Below are 16,384 nucleotides of genomic sequence, written 5' to 3'. Positions count from 1 at the left end.
CTCTATAATATACTAAAAGTAGAATCAAGTTTCTTATCTCTAAGAGAAATTTGATTGAAATAAATATTTCCTTTTCTTTGTTAGGGCTGTGCCTGCAGCATATGGAAGTTCCCAGGCTAGTGGTCAAGTTGGAGATGCAACTGCCAGCTTATGCCACAGCCACAGCAACTCGGGATCCAAGATGCATCTGCAACCTATGCACAGGCTGCGGCAGTGCCAGATCCTTAACCCACTGAGCGAGGCCAGGGATTGAACCCGCATCCTCATGGATACTAGTTGGGTTCGTAACCTGATAAGCCACAATGGGAGCTCCTGAAACAGATATTAAACTTTAGGTAGGGGTTGGAATTTCTAAGCTTAGAAAGAACAGAAGAAAACAAAAGACAGTTATATATCCAAATTATATTAAACATTTTATAACCAAAAAAAGCACTGAAAAAACTGAACTAAGCATACAACTCAGGATACTATTTTAAAAAATAATCAAAATAATAAAAATGATAGAAAAGAGATAATAAAGATAAATAATTGTAAATACATCAGAAAGTAAAAAAGTAGTAGTCTTGATAAATAAAACAATGAGTCATTTACAGAAATCATTTTTAAAAAGAGAGTAAAACAATTTTAAAGAAAAACTATTAAAGTGGACATTTTTAGGGGGCTGGCAACATTATCTTTCATAATATGCTCCCACTTTTCTGTGTGGAATTCTTTTTCTTCTGTTATGAGTTGTTTTGGTGGGACAGTAATTCCAGGCACCTGCTTTCCAAATGGAAGTTGAGAAATCCATATCCAGCCTCCTTCCATGCCCTTTTATAGCCCAGGGTCTAAATCAAAGAGTCTCTCTCTGGTCTTTGAATCTTAAGTGATAAAAGAACAAAAGAAACAGTTGTGAATGGTTTATTGCAGCAGCAGCACATAGGTCAGATTGTTTTGGCTATGAGATAAGCTTCCTTTGATTTCTTTTGGCCTTGATAAGTGTTATTAGTTCTTAAGCTAGTTGCTTAGCCACCTGTCAGTATTACGAGCATCCTATTATCTTCCAAATGAATTTTTTTTTACTAAAGTTAGCCAGAGGTGGGTTGGTGGCTTGTCACTTAGACCCCTTAAGTGATAAAATCATTTGCAATTTATCAATAATCTGAAGATATGGAAGAAAATTTCAAGGAAAATAAAATTTAGAATTGATTCAGAAAGAGAGAAAATTCAAATAAATTAATAGCTAAGAAGAAATGGAAAAGCTAAAAATTTTAAACCTCTAAAATATTTAAGTTTTACCAACTTCTTTGAGAGCATTCTTCTGTTAAACTTTCCAGAACACACAAAAAAAGATAAATGCTTTCCAACTTATTAGCAATACTCTGATATACTTAAGCAAAACTGGATAAGCCTCTGAATAAACCCATAAGCTAAACTTAATTATTAATAAACATGGAATAATCTCAAATAAAATATTAGCAAGCCATATACAAGTCACAATACAGTAAAAGAATACACAGTAAACCACAGTGTAGTAAAAGAATAACTTATCATGACTAAGTGGGGACCATTTCAGAAATAGAGGGATGTTCAACATTGAGATATCTATTTATAATTCAGTATTTAAAACTCTAATTGATTAAAATCATAGATTAAATAGAGAATCCTTGTATAATTATATTACAAGCTATGGATAAGGTATTTGATATGAGATTAACAATTCTCTCTCTCTCTCTTTTTTTTTTTTTTTTTTTTTTTTGCTTTTTTAGAGCCTCACCCGCAGCATATGGAGGTTCCCAGGCTAGGGGTCGAATCAGAGTTGCAGCTGCTTACCTACACCACAGCCACAGCTACACCAGATCCAAGCTGCATCTGCAACCTACACTGCAGCTCACAGCAACGCCAGATCCTTAAACCACTGAGTGAGGCCAGGGAACAAACCTGCGTCCTCATGGATGCTAGTCAGATTCATTAACTGCTGAGCCATGACAGCAACTCTGAGATTAACAATTCTTAATTTCAAAAAAGTGAGCAATCTAGGAGAAGAAAAAATATCATTAACCTGATAAAGGGTAGACTGGTGAAACACTACAGCCAAACCTATTAGAGTCTGGAATAAATCCAAGGATGCTATGTTTCAATATTTTTGTTATTGTTAGAGGCAATAAACATGAAACATTTATAAATATTGGAGTGGAAGAGACAAAATTGCCATTGTACGCAGATGAAATGACTGTCTACCTAGATAAAATTAATTGAAAAACTATTAGACCTAATGTCAAAGTTTATTAAAGCAACTGGATAAAAAAATCAACTTAAAAAAATGATTTTCCGATTGGGAGAGGACAAGATGGCAGAGGAGTAGGGGGACACGCTCGCCCTCTCCCACAAACACAACAAAAAAAGCACATCTACAGAATAAATGACTCACACAGAACAGCAACCAATCGCTGGCAGAGGAACCTAAACTCCAATAACGGCAAGAAGTTCGTGACATTACTGGGCAGAATGGGAGAAAAGAGGAGAGTGAGAGAAGGTGAATCCGAGCGGGACGGGCGCTCCCGAAAGGGAACTGCGGAGGAGAAAGGGATCCCGCACCCTGGAAAGTCACCTACACGGGGGAAAGATCAAACGAACAGGAGGAATCTCCAGATGCAGAGAAGAGTGTAGCAGTAAGTTGGAGTACAGAAAAGCCGATCAAGAACCGAACGGACCATCTGAACTACGGGCACAGTCACCAAAAATTGAGACGCCTGGGTGGGGGCTGGGCACCGAATCCTCGGCTCCAGAGGTTAGTCCCCGGGAAAGGGCCGGGGGATGCCTGGGTGGGGGCTGGGCACCGAGACCTCGGCTCCAGAGGTTAGTCCCAGGGAAAGGGCTGGGGGACGCCTGGGTGGGGGCTGGGCACCGAGACCTCCGCTCCAGAGGTTAGTCCCCGGGCTGGGGGGGCGGGGCGGAGCGGAAACTGCTTAGGAGGTCTAGAAACCGTTTGACGGGGCAGAGACTGCCTGGGAGACTAGAAAACAAAGCTGTCGCAGAGGAAAGGAGCAACACTCTAGGGGCAGGGAAGTGGAAAGCCACATCAGAGGGAACCTGGGAGAAGAGCTTGGTCTGCGCCCGTGCTGGGGAGGGGAGAGAAGAAGGGGTGGGTCCCCACAGAATACCCCCCACACCACAGCAAGCTTACAGGCCCGCTAGCTAGCTGAAAGCTGTGCTTCCCAGTGCATCCCCGCCCCCCACCCCCACCACCCCCTATGCTCTCGCCGAACCTGGGGCTGCCTGCCATCCAGGAGGGCTAGCCTCAACAATTGCCTGAAGCCTACCACCGCAGGGGCTGTCCCTGCACAGGCCTGCTTGCCCTTTGGAGGGGCTACACTTATGCAGAGCAGCATCAAACACCACCAGCCCCCGAGAAAAGGCCTGTAGCCCAGAAAAGCTAGAAAAAGCCTAGCCAGGCCATGAATAGATCTGCCTATTTCTTGGACGATTTTTCTGAGTCAGGCTGCCCTGGGGAGGAGCCTCTTGGGTTTCTAACGGCCCTGCTACCCGCCCTAGCCCCAGGGGGTGCCCCACTCCCACGGAATAGCTGCTCAGCACCACCAGCACCCTGGAGGACCCCCTGCAGCCCAGAAAAGCTGCAACAAGCCTGGCCGAGTCGGGAAAAGATCTCAGACGGTTTTTCTGAGTCGGGCTGCCCTGGGGAGGAGCCTCTTGGGTTTCCAGTGGCCCTGCTACCCGCCCAAGCCCCCAGGGGGTGCCCCACTCCCACAGAATAGCTGCTCAGCACCACCAGCCCCCTGGAAGAGCCCCTGCAGCCCAGAAAAGCTGCAACAAGCTCGGCCAGACTGTGAAAAGATCCGCCTACATTCTCAGGCTGTCCTTCTGAGTTGGGCTACCCTGGGGAAGAGCCTCTTAGGTTCTCAGTGACCCAGATAGCTGCACCAGCCCCCAGGGGGTGGTGCATTCCTGAGGAACAGCTGCCCAACACCGCCAACCCCTTGCAAGAACCCCACAGCCTAAAAACACCAGAGCAAACTCTGCATGACCAAGTGAAATCTGCTACCATCGTGGTGTGGACCTCCCAGTCCTGTCTGCCCTCAGGAAGTCCTCCTTTGCTTCAAAGAAACACTGTTAGCTCCATCAACACTCCATAAAACCCATACTGCCTCAAAAAAGATTGACCATCAACGCCAGCCCTCAGGAAATATTCCACGGCAGTGACAAGGCAAACACTGCCCGATCACGGAGAGTACAACTCCCTCAGGAGAAAGAAAACAACAAACAAGATGAAGAAGCTGAGAAACCACCCCCAGCCAAACCAACAGGAAAACTCACCTAAAACAGTCAACAATGAAACAGATCTCTGCAGTCAGACAGACCTGGAGTTCAAAAGAGAAAGTGAAAATACTGAAGGAATTAAGAGAAGATATGAACAGTAATGCAGATACCCTCAGAAAGGAACTAGAAAATATAAGGAGGAGCCAAGAAAAACTAGAACATTCATTTGCAGAGATGCAAACCGAACTAAGGGCAGTAAAAACCAGAATGAATAATGCAGAAGAACGAATCAGTGATATGGAAGATAGAATAATGGAAATCACTCGATCTGGTCAACAGACAGAAAACCGAATCAAACAACTGGAAAGCAATATAAGAGACATATGGGATAATATAAAGCAGGCCAATCTACGCATAATAGGAATTCCAGAAGGAGTAGAAAAAGATAAGGGGATGGAAAATATATTAGAAGAAATTATCGATGGAAACTTCCCAAATCTAAAGGATACTGGGTTCAAGATACAAGAAGCACAGAGGGCCCCAAACAAACTGAACCCAAATAGACACACACCAAGACACATCATAATAAAAATGGCAAAAGTTAGTGATAAAGAGAGGATCCTAAAGGCAGCAAGAGAAAAACAGAATGTTACCTACAAGGGAACCCCCATAAGAATATCAGCTGATTTCTCTACAGAAACACTACAGGCCAGGAGGGAATGGCAAGAGATATTTAAAGTGCTCAAAGGAAAAAATATGCAACCTAGAATACTCTGTCCAGCAAGAATATCATTTAAAATAGAAGGGGAAATAAAAATTTTTCCCAACAAACAAAAACTTAAAGAATACAGCAACACAAAACCCAGGTTAAAGGAAATATTGAAAGGGCTTCTCTAAACCAAAAAGAAAGGAAGGAAAGGGAAGAAAAAAGAAAAGAAAAGAAAAAAAAAAGAAGAAGAAGAGGAAGAACTAGGACTGAGGAAACCGCAATCAGAGAGCAGTCACTCAAATAAGCCAGCATACAGATTTAATCATGAACATGCTTCAAACAAAATAAAATTAAAAAGAAAAAAATAAAAAAGAGTCATCAAAACCATAAAATGTGGGCAAGGGATGTTAGGAAGTAAATAACCCTTTTTATTTGTTTGTTTGTATGTTTCTCTTCTTAATTTTAATATAGTAATGAAGTGTTTGAACTTACAGGACCATCAGGCTAAAACACACAATTATGGGAAGGGGTTAGCATACTTAAAAAACAGGGCAACCACAAGCCAAAACCAAATATTGCACTTGCAAAAAATGAAAAAAAAATACACTCAAGCAGATAATAACAGGAGACCATCCAACCAAAAAAAAAAAAAGAAAGAAAGGAAGAATGGAGAACCATAGAATCAACTGGAACACGAGGTTCAAATGGCAATAAATAATCATCTATCAATTATCACCTAAAATGTCAATGGACTGAATGCCCCAATCAAAAGACACAGAGTGGCTGAGTGGATAAAAAGGCAAAAACCTTCAATATGCTGCCTAGAAGAAACTCACCTTAGGACAAAAGATACATATAGATTGAAAGTGAAAGGGTGGGGAAAAATATTTCACGCCAATAGACATGACAGAAAAGCAGGAGTCGCAACGCTCATATCAGACAAAACAGACTTTAAAACAAAAGACATAAAGAAAGACAAAGAAGGACACTACTTAACGATTAAGGGATCCATCCAAGGAGAGGATGTTACTATCGTCAACATATATGCCCCAAATACAGGAGTACCCAGATACATACAACAAATATTAACAGACATAAAGGGAGATATTGATGAGAATACAATCATAGTAGGAGACCTTAATACCCCCCTCACATCAATGGACAGATCCTCTAGACAGAAAACCAATAAAGCAACAGACATCCTAAAGGAAACAATAGAAAAGTTAGACTTCATTGATATCTTCAGTACACTACATCCAAAAAAAATCAGAATACACATTCTTCTCAAATGCTCATGGAACAGTCTCAAGAATCGACCACATATTGGGACACAAAGCTAACCTCAATAAATTTAGGAGCATAGAAATTATCTCAAGTATCTTCTCTGACCACAATGCCATGAAATTAGAAATCAACCATGGGAAAAGAAAAGAGAAAAAACCTACTCCATGGAGACTAAACAACATGCTACTAAAAAACCAATGGGTCAATGAGGAAATCAAGAAGGAAATTAAAAACTACCTTGAAACAAATGATAATGAAGACACAACCTCTCCAAATATATGGGATGCTGCGAAAGCAGTGCTCAGAGGGAAATTTATAGCAATACAGGCCTTTCTCAAAAAAGAAGAAAGATCCCAAATTGACAACTTAACCCTCCACCTAAACGAATTAGAAAAAGAAGAACAAAAAAGTCCTAAAGTCAGCAGAAGGAAGGAAATTATAAAGATCAAAGAAGAAATCAATAAAATAGAGACTCAAAAAACAATAGAGAAAATTAATAAAACCAAGAGCTGGTTCTTTGAAAAGGTGAACAAAATTGACAAACCCCTGGCCAGACTCACTAAAAAGAGGAGAGAAAGAACCCAAATAAACAAAATTATAAATGAAAAAGGAGAAATCACAACAGATACAGCAGAAATACAAAAAACCATAAGAGAATACTATGAACAACTATATGGCAACAAGTTTGACAATCTGGAAGAAATGGACAATTTTCTAGAATCTTACAGCCTGCCAAAACTGAATCAAGCAGAAACAGACCAACTGAACAGACCCATCACTAGAAATGAAATTGAAGAGGTCATAAAATCACTCCCTACAAATAAAAGTCCAGGACCAGATGGCTTCACAGGTGAATTCTATCAAACATATAAAGAGGAATTGGTGCCCATCCTCCTTAAACTCTTTCAAAAGGTTGAAGAAGAAGGAATACTCCCAAAGACATTCTATGAGGCCACCATCACCCTCATTCCAAAACCAGACAGAGATACCACCAAAAAAGAAAACTATAGGCCAATATCATTGATGAATATAGAGGCAAAAATTCTCAACAAAATCTTAGCCAACCGAATCCAACAACATACCAAAAAAATTATACACCATGACCAGGTTGGGTTCATCCCAGGTTCACAAGGATGGTTCAACATACGCAAATCAATCAGCATCATACACCACATTAACAAAAAAAAGTCAAAAATCATATGATCATCTCAATAGATGCAGAAGAAGCATTTGACAAAGTCCAACATCCATTCATGATCAAGACCCTCGCCAAAGTGGGTACAGAGGGAACATTCCTGAATATAATCAAAGCCATTTATGATAAATGCACAGCAAATATAATCCTCAATGGGGAAAAACTGAAAGCCTTCTCGCTCAAATCTGGAACAAGACGGGGATGCCCACTCTCACCACTGCTCTTCAACATAGTACTGGAAGTCCTAGCCACAGCAATTAGACAAACCAAAGAAATCAAAGGCATCCATATACGAAGAGAAGAGATAAAACTGTCACTGTATGCAGATGACATGATCCTATACATAGAAAACCCTAAGGACTCAACCCCAAAACTCCTTGAACTGATTCATAAATTCAGCAAAGTAGCAGGATATAAGATTAACATTCAGAAGTCAGTTGCATTTCTGTATACCAGCAATGAAATATTAGAAAAGGAATACAAAAATACGATACCTTTTAAAATTGCACCTCACAAAATCAAATACCTCGGAATACACCTGACCAAGGAGGTAAAGGACCTATATGCCGAGAACTATAAAACTTTAATCAAAGAAATCAAAGAAGATGTAAAGAAATGGAAAGATATTCCATGTTCCTGGATTGGGAAAATCAATATTGTAAAAATAGCCATACTACCCAAAGCAATCTACAGATTCAATGCAATCCCTATCAAATTACCCATGACATTGTTCACAGAACTAGAACAAACAATCCAAACATGTATATGGAACCACAAAAGACCCAGAATCGCCAAAGCAATCCTGAGAAACAAAAACCAAGCAGGAGGCATAACTCTCCCAGACTTCAAGAAATACTACAAAGCCACAGTCATCAAAACAGTGTGGTACTGGTACCAAAACAGACAGACAGACCAATGGAACAGAATAGAGAATCCAGAAATAAACCCTGACACCTATGGTCAATTAATCTTTGACAAGGGAGGCAAGAACATCAAATGGGAAAAGGAAAGTCTATTCAGCAAGCATTGCTGGGAAACCTGGACAGCTGCATGCAAAACAATGAAACTAGAACACACCCTCACACCATGCACAAAAATAAACTCCAAATGGCTGAAAGACCTAAATATACGACAGGACACCATCAAACTCCTAGAAGAAAACATAGGCAAAACACTCTCTGACATCAACATTATGAATATTTTCTCAGGTCAGTCTCCCAAAGCAATAGAAATTAGAGCAAAAATAAACCCATGGGACCTCATCAAACTGAAAAGCTTTTGCACAGCAAAGGAAACCCAAAAGAAAACAAAAAGACAACTTACAGAATGGGAGAAAACAGTTTCAAATGATGCAACTGACAAGGGCTTAATCTCTAGAATATATAAACAACTTATACAACCCAACAGCAAAAAAACCAATCAATCAATGGAAAAATGGGCAAAAGACCTGAATAGACATTTCTCCAAAGAAGATATACAGATGGCCAACAAACACATGAAAAAATGCTCAACATCGCTGATTATAAGAGAAATGCAAATCAAAACTACCATGAGATATCACCTCACACCAGTCAGAATGGCCATCATTAGTAAATCCACAAATAACAAGTGCTGGAGGGGCTGTGGAGAAAAGGGAACCCTCCTGCACTGCTGGTGGGAATGTAAACTGGTACAGCCACTATGGAGAACAGTTTGGAGATACCTTAGAAATCTATACATAGAACTTCCATATGACCCCACAATCCCACTCTTGGGCATCTATTCGGACAAAACTCTACTTAAAAGAGACACGTGCACCCGCATGTTCATTGCAGCACTATTCACAATAGCCAGGACATGGAAACAATCCAAATGTCCATCGACAGATGATTGGATTTGGAAGAGGTGGTATATATACACAATGGAATACTACTCAGCCATAAAAAGAATGACATCATGCCACTTGCAGCAACATGGATGGAGCTAGAGAATCTCATCCTGAGTGAAATGAGCCAGAAAGACAAAGACAAATACCGTATGATATCACTTATAACTGGAATCTAATATCCAGCACAAATGAACATCTCCTCAGAAAAGAAAATCATGGACTTGGAGAAGAGACTTGTGGCTGCCTGATGGGAGGGGGAGGGAGTGGGAGGGATCGGGAGCTTGGGCTTATCAGACACAACTTAGAATAGATTTACAAGGAGATCCTGCTGAATAGCATTGAGAACTTTGTCTAGATACTCATGTTGCAACAGAAGAAAGGGTGGGGGAAAAACTGTAATTGTAATGTATACATGTAAGGATAACCTGACCCCCTTGCTGTACAGTGGGAAAATAAAAAAAAAAAAGATTTTCCTATTTGTCAGCAGTTAGCAAAAATAAAATGGAATGGGATGGCTCAATGACTAACATTCGATATAGTTTGTACACCTCTTCCCTCCCAACATTTCAGTGAAAATAAATGTAAAAATAAAAATGATTTCATTGCACCAGTGAAAAATGAAGAGGGAGTCTATCCACAGGATACCAAGAGTGAAGATTTACTGGAAGCTATTCAATAGAGAGAAAGAGGTTAATTGCGAAACTTAAAGGAGTTTTAAGAAAGGTTAAACTGATATAGGTGGCAACAAATATATCCAAAATAAGAGAGACCACAAAATAAATAGAAGAATGAGAGAAGTGATAGACTAGGTGATAAACTAAAGAAAGGGCAAAACAGCTGAGCCAGTACCCCATCACTTCAGCATTGCTCCATGATAAAGCCTACAGAAGTCTCTCTGCAGTGCATGCTCTCACCCAGAGCCCCTGGAGTGGAACTGGGGCAGGAGAGGCAGAGAACCATTCCGGGTGCACACCACTTCCCAGGGTACAGGGAACCTCTGTGGTTAAAAAGCAAGCTATCGGCAAGCTCTAGAGGCCTCACATCCCACCCCACCTTCTCCTCCACAATCATCCAGTGATCTGTAGTCAGAATCTGCACAGCCAATATGTGCAGCACAGCAAAAAGACCAACCTCATATATGACTGTAGGTGTAAATACCTAAACAAAACAGCATCAGATTGATACAAACAAAATCTTAAACAGGATTCAGCAGTCTGTTAATAAGATTAACACTTATTTGAGATTTTTTAAGGCATACACACATATGTATATAGGCTCAAGTAAATAAATAATTATGTTAATGTCATAATTTCAGGGTAGGAGAGGCACACATTTAAATTCAAAGAAGCATAAACTCTGTAGTCTTAACTTTGAATGTGTCATAGCAGTACAAACCATGATTATTTTTCTTTCTAAAAATATATACTTCCTGTCTCTGTCCACTGATAAGGAAGGCATGATAATCCAGGAGCAATGACCACCCCTTAGTGTGAGATTGTTTTTTTTTTTTTGTCTTTTGAGGGCCATACCTGCGGCATATGGAGGTTCCCAGGCTAGGGGTCTAATCTGAGCTGTAGCTGCTGGCCTACGCCACAGCCACAGCAACACAGGATCCGAGCCATGTCTGTGACCTACACCACAGCTCATGGCAACGCTGGATCCTTAACCCACTGAGTGAGGCCAGGGATCGAACCCGAAACCTTCTGGTTCCTAGTTGGATTCGTTAATCACTGAGCCATGATGGAACCCTGAGATTGTGTTCTTTACACACTCTTTCCAACTAAAAGAAACAAGCGCACCTTAAAGAAAGAGCTGAGGCAAGAAATGTATAAGATATGTCAGATAAAGGCATCTTGTGTCAGAAAGCAAGGAAGCTATCAGAGGCTAGTGAACGTATTAAAAGATATAGGACCAAGTTCGAAGGGGCCCTCACAAGCCAAAGATGAGATGATTTAAGCATTAAAAAGGACAAGGGTAAGAAAGGATTTAAATAAAAATATTTTTTAAATGAAGGAAAGTTCTTTATTTCTGTTAATAATTGATGAAGAAATGATAAAACCAGCCTCTTAGCATCCTGCAACCCCTCAGGAAGAGATGAATCTAGGTGAGGATCATCCACAGCTACAAAAAAAAACGATCAGATGAAAAGCTGCCAGAGGAGTTCCCGTCGTGGCTCAGTGGTTAATGAACCTGATTCGCATCCATGAAGATTCCGGTTCCATCCCTGGCCTCGCTCAGTGGGTTAAGGATCTGCTAGCCTGGAAACTTCCATATGCCGCAGGGGCAGCCATAAAAAGAAAAAAAATAAATAAATGAAAAAAAATTTAAAACTGTGTGAAAACCTAGACAAAGACCACGTGAATCCCCTGCCATATACATAAACTCTAATGGCTTGAGAGATCGGTTTTTCTGGGGGAATGCAGCTGCTATGCATAAGAATGCTTAAGAGGCCTGTATAACAAGGAACTGAGTGCTCTTGGCAACGGAGAGCAGTAGCTTGCTAGGCACCTCAGAAACTGAACCTCCACCCCAGGCATGCCTTCAGATGACTGCAGCCCTGATCAACATCGCAATTGCAATCTCATGGGACCTGGATCCCATCTAGCTAAACTGCTCCTGAATTTCTGACTTATGGAGATTATGCAAGATGTTGTTTACTGTATTAAGCCACTAAGTGTTGGGGTAATTTGTTACACAGTAAGAGCAACTAATATTGATTTTGGTTCTTAACAGGATGTTTGAATTAAAAAGTGAACTGTGGGAATACTAGGGCATGGAGAAAATATTTTGATTTCAAGTGACAAGATTCTTGGTTTTAAATAGAAACTGAATTGTTGGGAAAATCATATAGCAAAAAATAAATCTCGAAATGTTTCTACTGCTGCTTGCACTAGAGAGTGAGGAAGTCTCCAGCTGAGACCAAGCCACCTGGGGGCATTGCAGAGCAAAAGTGAACAGTATTTCTCTCCCCTTTAACACAAGTAAATGACTAAAGGAGGGCTCCTTTCTCTGCATCTGCTTCTCAACCTGTGCATCTGACTTTGAGAAAAGAGGAAGAGTTTGTGAGATTATTATTGTAAACATAAGATGAAATTTACTGATTTGTCCTACCAGTTCTGGATTTTTTGTGGGCGTATCCTGCCATTCATACAAAAGTAATACAATTTTTACTGTACTTTCCAACTTCGTATTTGTGTAAGCTTTTTCTTCACCTAATGAGCATTAACAACAGTGACAGAAATAATCTCATTTTACAAAATCTGTTTATGTGCATCTCAAAATTGACTCAAAATTGACCATATACACAGCAAAAGAAAACCAATTTCATACTAAACAGGTAAACTTCATTATTTTCTTTAGTTTCAAAATAACACTTTTATATACATATATCGGCCTGTAAAAAAATATTACCATTCATTAAAATCAACTTGCAAACAAAAATAAGCAAATGAGACCTAATTAAACTTAAAAGGTTTTGCGCAGCAAAAGAAATCCTAAACAAAAGGAAAAGACAACACACAGAATGGGAGTATTTGCAAATGAAGTGACTGACAAGGGATTAATCTCCAAAATATACAAACACCTCCTGAAGCTCAATATCAAAAAACAAACAACCCCATCAAAAAATGGGCAGAAGATCTAAACAGACAATTCTCCAAAGAAGACATACAGATGGCCAAAAAACACATGAAAAGATATTCAGTATCACTAATTATTAGAGAAATGCAAATCAAAATTACTATGAAGTACCACTTTACACCAGCCAGAATGGCCACCATCAAAAAGTCTACAAACAATAAATGCTGGAGAGGGTGTGGAGAAAAGGGAACCCTCTTACACTGTTGGTGGGAATGTAAATTGGTGCAACCACTATGGAAAACAGTATGCAGTTTCCTCAAAAAACAAAAAAACAGAATTACCATTTGATCCAGCAATCCCACTTCTGGGCATCGGTCCAGAGAAAACCATGATTTGAAAAGATACATGTACCCCAACGTTCACTGCAGCACTATATACAATAGCCAAGACACTGAAGCAACCTAAATGTCCATTGACAGAGGACTGGATAAAGAATATACATAATAGAATATTACTCAGCCATAAAAACTAATGAAATAATGGCATCTGTAGCAACATGTATGGACCTAGAAATTATCATGCTAAGTGAAGTTAGTCAGACAGTGAGACACAAACATCATTTGCTAGCACTTATATGCAGAATCCAAAAAAGTATACAATGAACTTTGCAGAACAGAAACTGACTCACAGACTTCAAAAAACTTAATGTTACCAACGGAGACAGGTTGAGGGGGGATGGATGGATGGGCTGGGGGGTTTGGGATGGAAATGTTGTAAAATTAGGTTGTGATGATGGTTGTATAACTATAAACACAATAAAATTAATTGAGTTAAAACATCGATTTCCATCATACTAAATAAAAAACTGAAGTTTCCTCTCCCATTTAACTTGCATCAGAGTTGATACCCTATTTTAAAATACCTGTAATGCAGTGTAACCTTTAAAAATTATGAATAACTATATTGTACCCCTGTAATTCATATAATATTGTACAGCAACTATATGTCAAGTAAAACATTTTAGTAGTTCCTGCTGTGGTGCAGTGGGTTAAGAATCCACCTCTAGCGGCTTGGGTCATTGTGAAGGTATAGGTTCAATCCCTGGTCTGGTGCAGTGGTTTAAAGGATTCAGCAGTTGCAGCTGGAGTGTAGGTTGCAGCTGCTGCTTAGATTCAGTCCCTGGCCCAGGAACTTCCATATGCTGTGAGTGTGGCCATAAAATTAAAAAAAAATTTTTTTTAAAGAATTGAGGGAGTTCCCTGGTGGCTCAGTAGATTAAGGATCTGGTGTTCTCAGTGCTGGGGCTTGGATTAGATCCCTGGCCCGAGAATTTTTACATGCCTCAGGCAAGACCAAAAAAAGAAAAAGAATATTCTTTGTGAGAGGGGGTAACCACGCAGAGTACGCTAATAAGTTGGATAAAAATAAACAGATTCATAGAAAAACACTATTCTCTACTCAAAACAGCTTCGAGTTGCACAACTGAATCACTGAACTATATACTTTAAAATGATTAATATGCTACAGTTTACGTATGCATATTTTACCACAGTTGAAAAAAAGAACATTGACAATTATTATTGGATTATGTCTACATATCTATAAACTGCTAATCACGTTAACATACTAGGGTGGATATATACATATATTTATATTTTACATGTATGTATGAATTTTATGCAGGGTTTTCTGAGACATAAAAAATAATTCAATGGTTCCTCCATGGTAAAAACACAGAAAAACGCTGGTCTAGTGAATAAGAAATGGAGCTTTTCTAAGAAGTAAGTGATCACCAGTGGCAGAGAAAGAAAAGCAAGGCAATGATGCTGGCCTGATGGGGCAAAGAAATAGTGTATAGCATTGGAGGAAAATAAAATTAATTATATAGAAGCCCTGGTCACAGGAAAGATTTTACCTTAGGCTTGTAGCTAAAGGAAATGGGGAACTATTTGAGGTCCTGAGGGTGGCTATGGAATGAAGAAACTTGTAATAAGTTCAGTATGTCATCACGTGCAGTAGAGATGGGAGGAAGAAAAGTTAAGCCCAGAACCATTTATTTTGAGACAATAAAGATGCTCAGAATGTGAGGATGTTGTAGTTCACTACTATTATTTCTGGACCTGAGTTGTTGTAGATTATATTGGGTGATTTAGGGAAGGAATAACAGTGACAAAAGAAGGCCTGTGATGACTGTACAAAGCTAGAAGGAATCAGTAGAAATTGATAGTTTCAGAAAAAAGAGACTTCAAAGCCAAGGTTGGGTGGAATGATGACAACGATGACAGAGGAGTGCTCAAAGGTTTGAGTCCAAAGATTTGGAAACCAAGAGTATGATGCTACCATGAGGACAAACAGGGAATTGGAATGATGAATAATCTGGAAGAGGAAGGAGTGAGCTTGCAATGGCGGTGCAGAAAAGGGATCAAGAACTGTGAGAATCCATGTTTCTAGTTTGTCCCTCTAACGAGATGAGAAAGTTACCTCATTTACATGCAAAATAAAAGGGCACCGTGTATTCTTGAAGGTCCCATAAAAGTTCAATGGTCTCGTCACACTGAGTTGGAGATAAAAGTGGGACACCGGATGGAGATAAAACACTGAACATATGAATAATTCTACATCTGTATGATGTATAGAATTTAAAGTACATTTATCAAATCTGAATAAAAATTCGTCTACCAAACTAGGTGCTTTCTCAAGAAGCTTATACTTCAGTGTGTAAGACAAACTAATTCTATACTTCCATAGTTAAGTTTACTAAGTTCTTCCACAATGTAAATTACCCTCTGAAAATGGTACTGATCCCATTCTTTCAAAAAAGAGGCTGACTGTTAAATATTAAGGTAAGGTCTCAGACGATTCAATGAAAAGAAACCAACGAAATTTAATAAATAGACGCTAGCTTTCTTTGGTAGAGAAATTCTAGCGGAAGGTCAAGTCAGATTTCAAAGGCTTAAAGATAGAAGGGGAGAGGGACTTGTAGTATAGTGTACCGACTGTGGTCAAAACGTATTTGACAAAGTAAAAAACTCTCTAATACAAAAGATATAAATATGGCCTGGCTATATCAGATAACACAGTTTCTTTTAAAATACACACACACACACGCATTTTTTTCTTCCTTTAGTGAAACCACAGTGAACGACGGGTGCAGCACAGCTCACAGTCTTGCGTACTTCAAAAAATCGGAACAAGCGGCACTAAAGAACGCAGGCAAGTCCTTCCACTGGGTTCCGTCGCAGCCAAATCCACCTCCCAGCAAAGCGCGGCTCAGAGCCCTGGACAGCGTAGTTGCTAGAGTCTCAACCAAGTGAGCAACAAGGGGACCGCAACATAGCCAGAGAAACCAGGACACAAGGACAACTGGCTCCCACTGCAAGCCCGCCTCGCCACTGGGAGAGGGGCGGTGCCTGATGCCAACCATCGCCAAGGGCAACCTCGCGGGGCAGAAGTTCCGGCGAGTAACGTCATGCCGCAAAGGACGCCGCTATTT

At 40.0% G+C, this 16,384-nt stretch overlaps 1 protein-coding gene across 4 annotated transcripts; it reads right to left on the bottom strand.

The window, feature by feature from the left end:
- Window positions 209–16,348, bottom strand: LOC102157627. 4 transcript variants are annotated; one of them, XM_021101675.1, is made up of 3 exons: window positions 16,068–16,329; window positions 1,921–2,015; window positions 209–860 (listed from the first exon to the last, which is right to left on the bottom strand). In XM_021101675.1, the coding sequence occupies exons 1-3, from the start codon at window positions 16,313–16,315 to the stop codon at window positions 814–816; spliced, it is 390 nt and encodes a 129-aa protein (XP_020957334.1). In that variant the 5' UTR covers window positions 16,316–16,329; the 3' UTR covers window positions 209–813. The 4 variants fall into 4 exon arrangements, 1 of the variants encoding a protein (XP_020957334.1); XR_001304070.2 differs by lacking the exon at window positions 1,921–2,015 and having other exon boundaries at window positions 16,068–16,348; XR_002346830.1 differs by lacking the exons at window positions 1,921–2,015; window positions 16,068–16,329 and adding an exon at window positions 4,315–4,364.

This window comes from Sus scrofa, chromosome 8, assembly GCF_000003025.6.
Source record: "Sus scrofa isolate TJ Tabasco breed Duroc chromosome 8, Sscrofa11.1, whole genome shotgun sequence".
Lineage (NCBI taxonomy): Eukaryota > Metazoa > Chordata > Mammalia > Artiodactyla > Suidae > Sus > Sus scrofa.
This window is presented reverse-complemented; position numbering and strand designations above follow the sequence as displayed.

Excerpts from the sequence above, each read along its gene's own strand:
- LOC102157627 (XM_021101675.1), bottom strand. The coding sequence starts at position 16,315 with ATGGTTGGCATCAGGCACCGCCCCTCTCCCAGTGGCGAGGCGGGCTTG. Across the intron at positions 2,016-16,067 it reads GCTTGTTCCGATTTTTTGAA|ATTGCTCACTTTTTTGAAAT; the intron begins GTACGCAAGACT and ends TTCTTCTCCTAG. Across the intron at positions 861-1,920 it reads TAGCATCCATGAGGACGCAG|ATTCAAAGACCAGAGAGAGA; the intron begins GTTTGTTCCCTG and ends TTATCACTTAAG.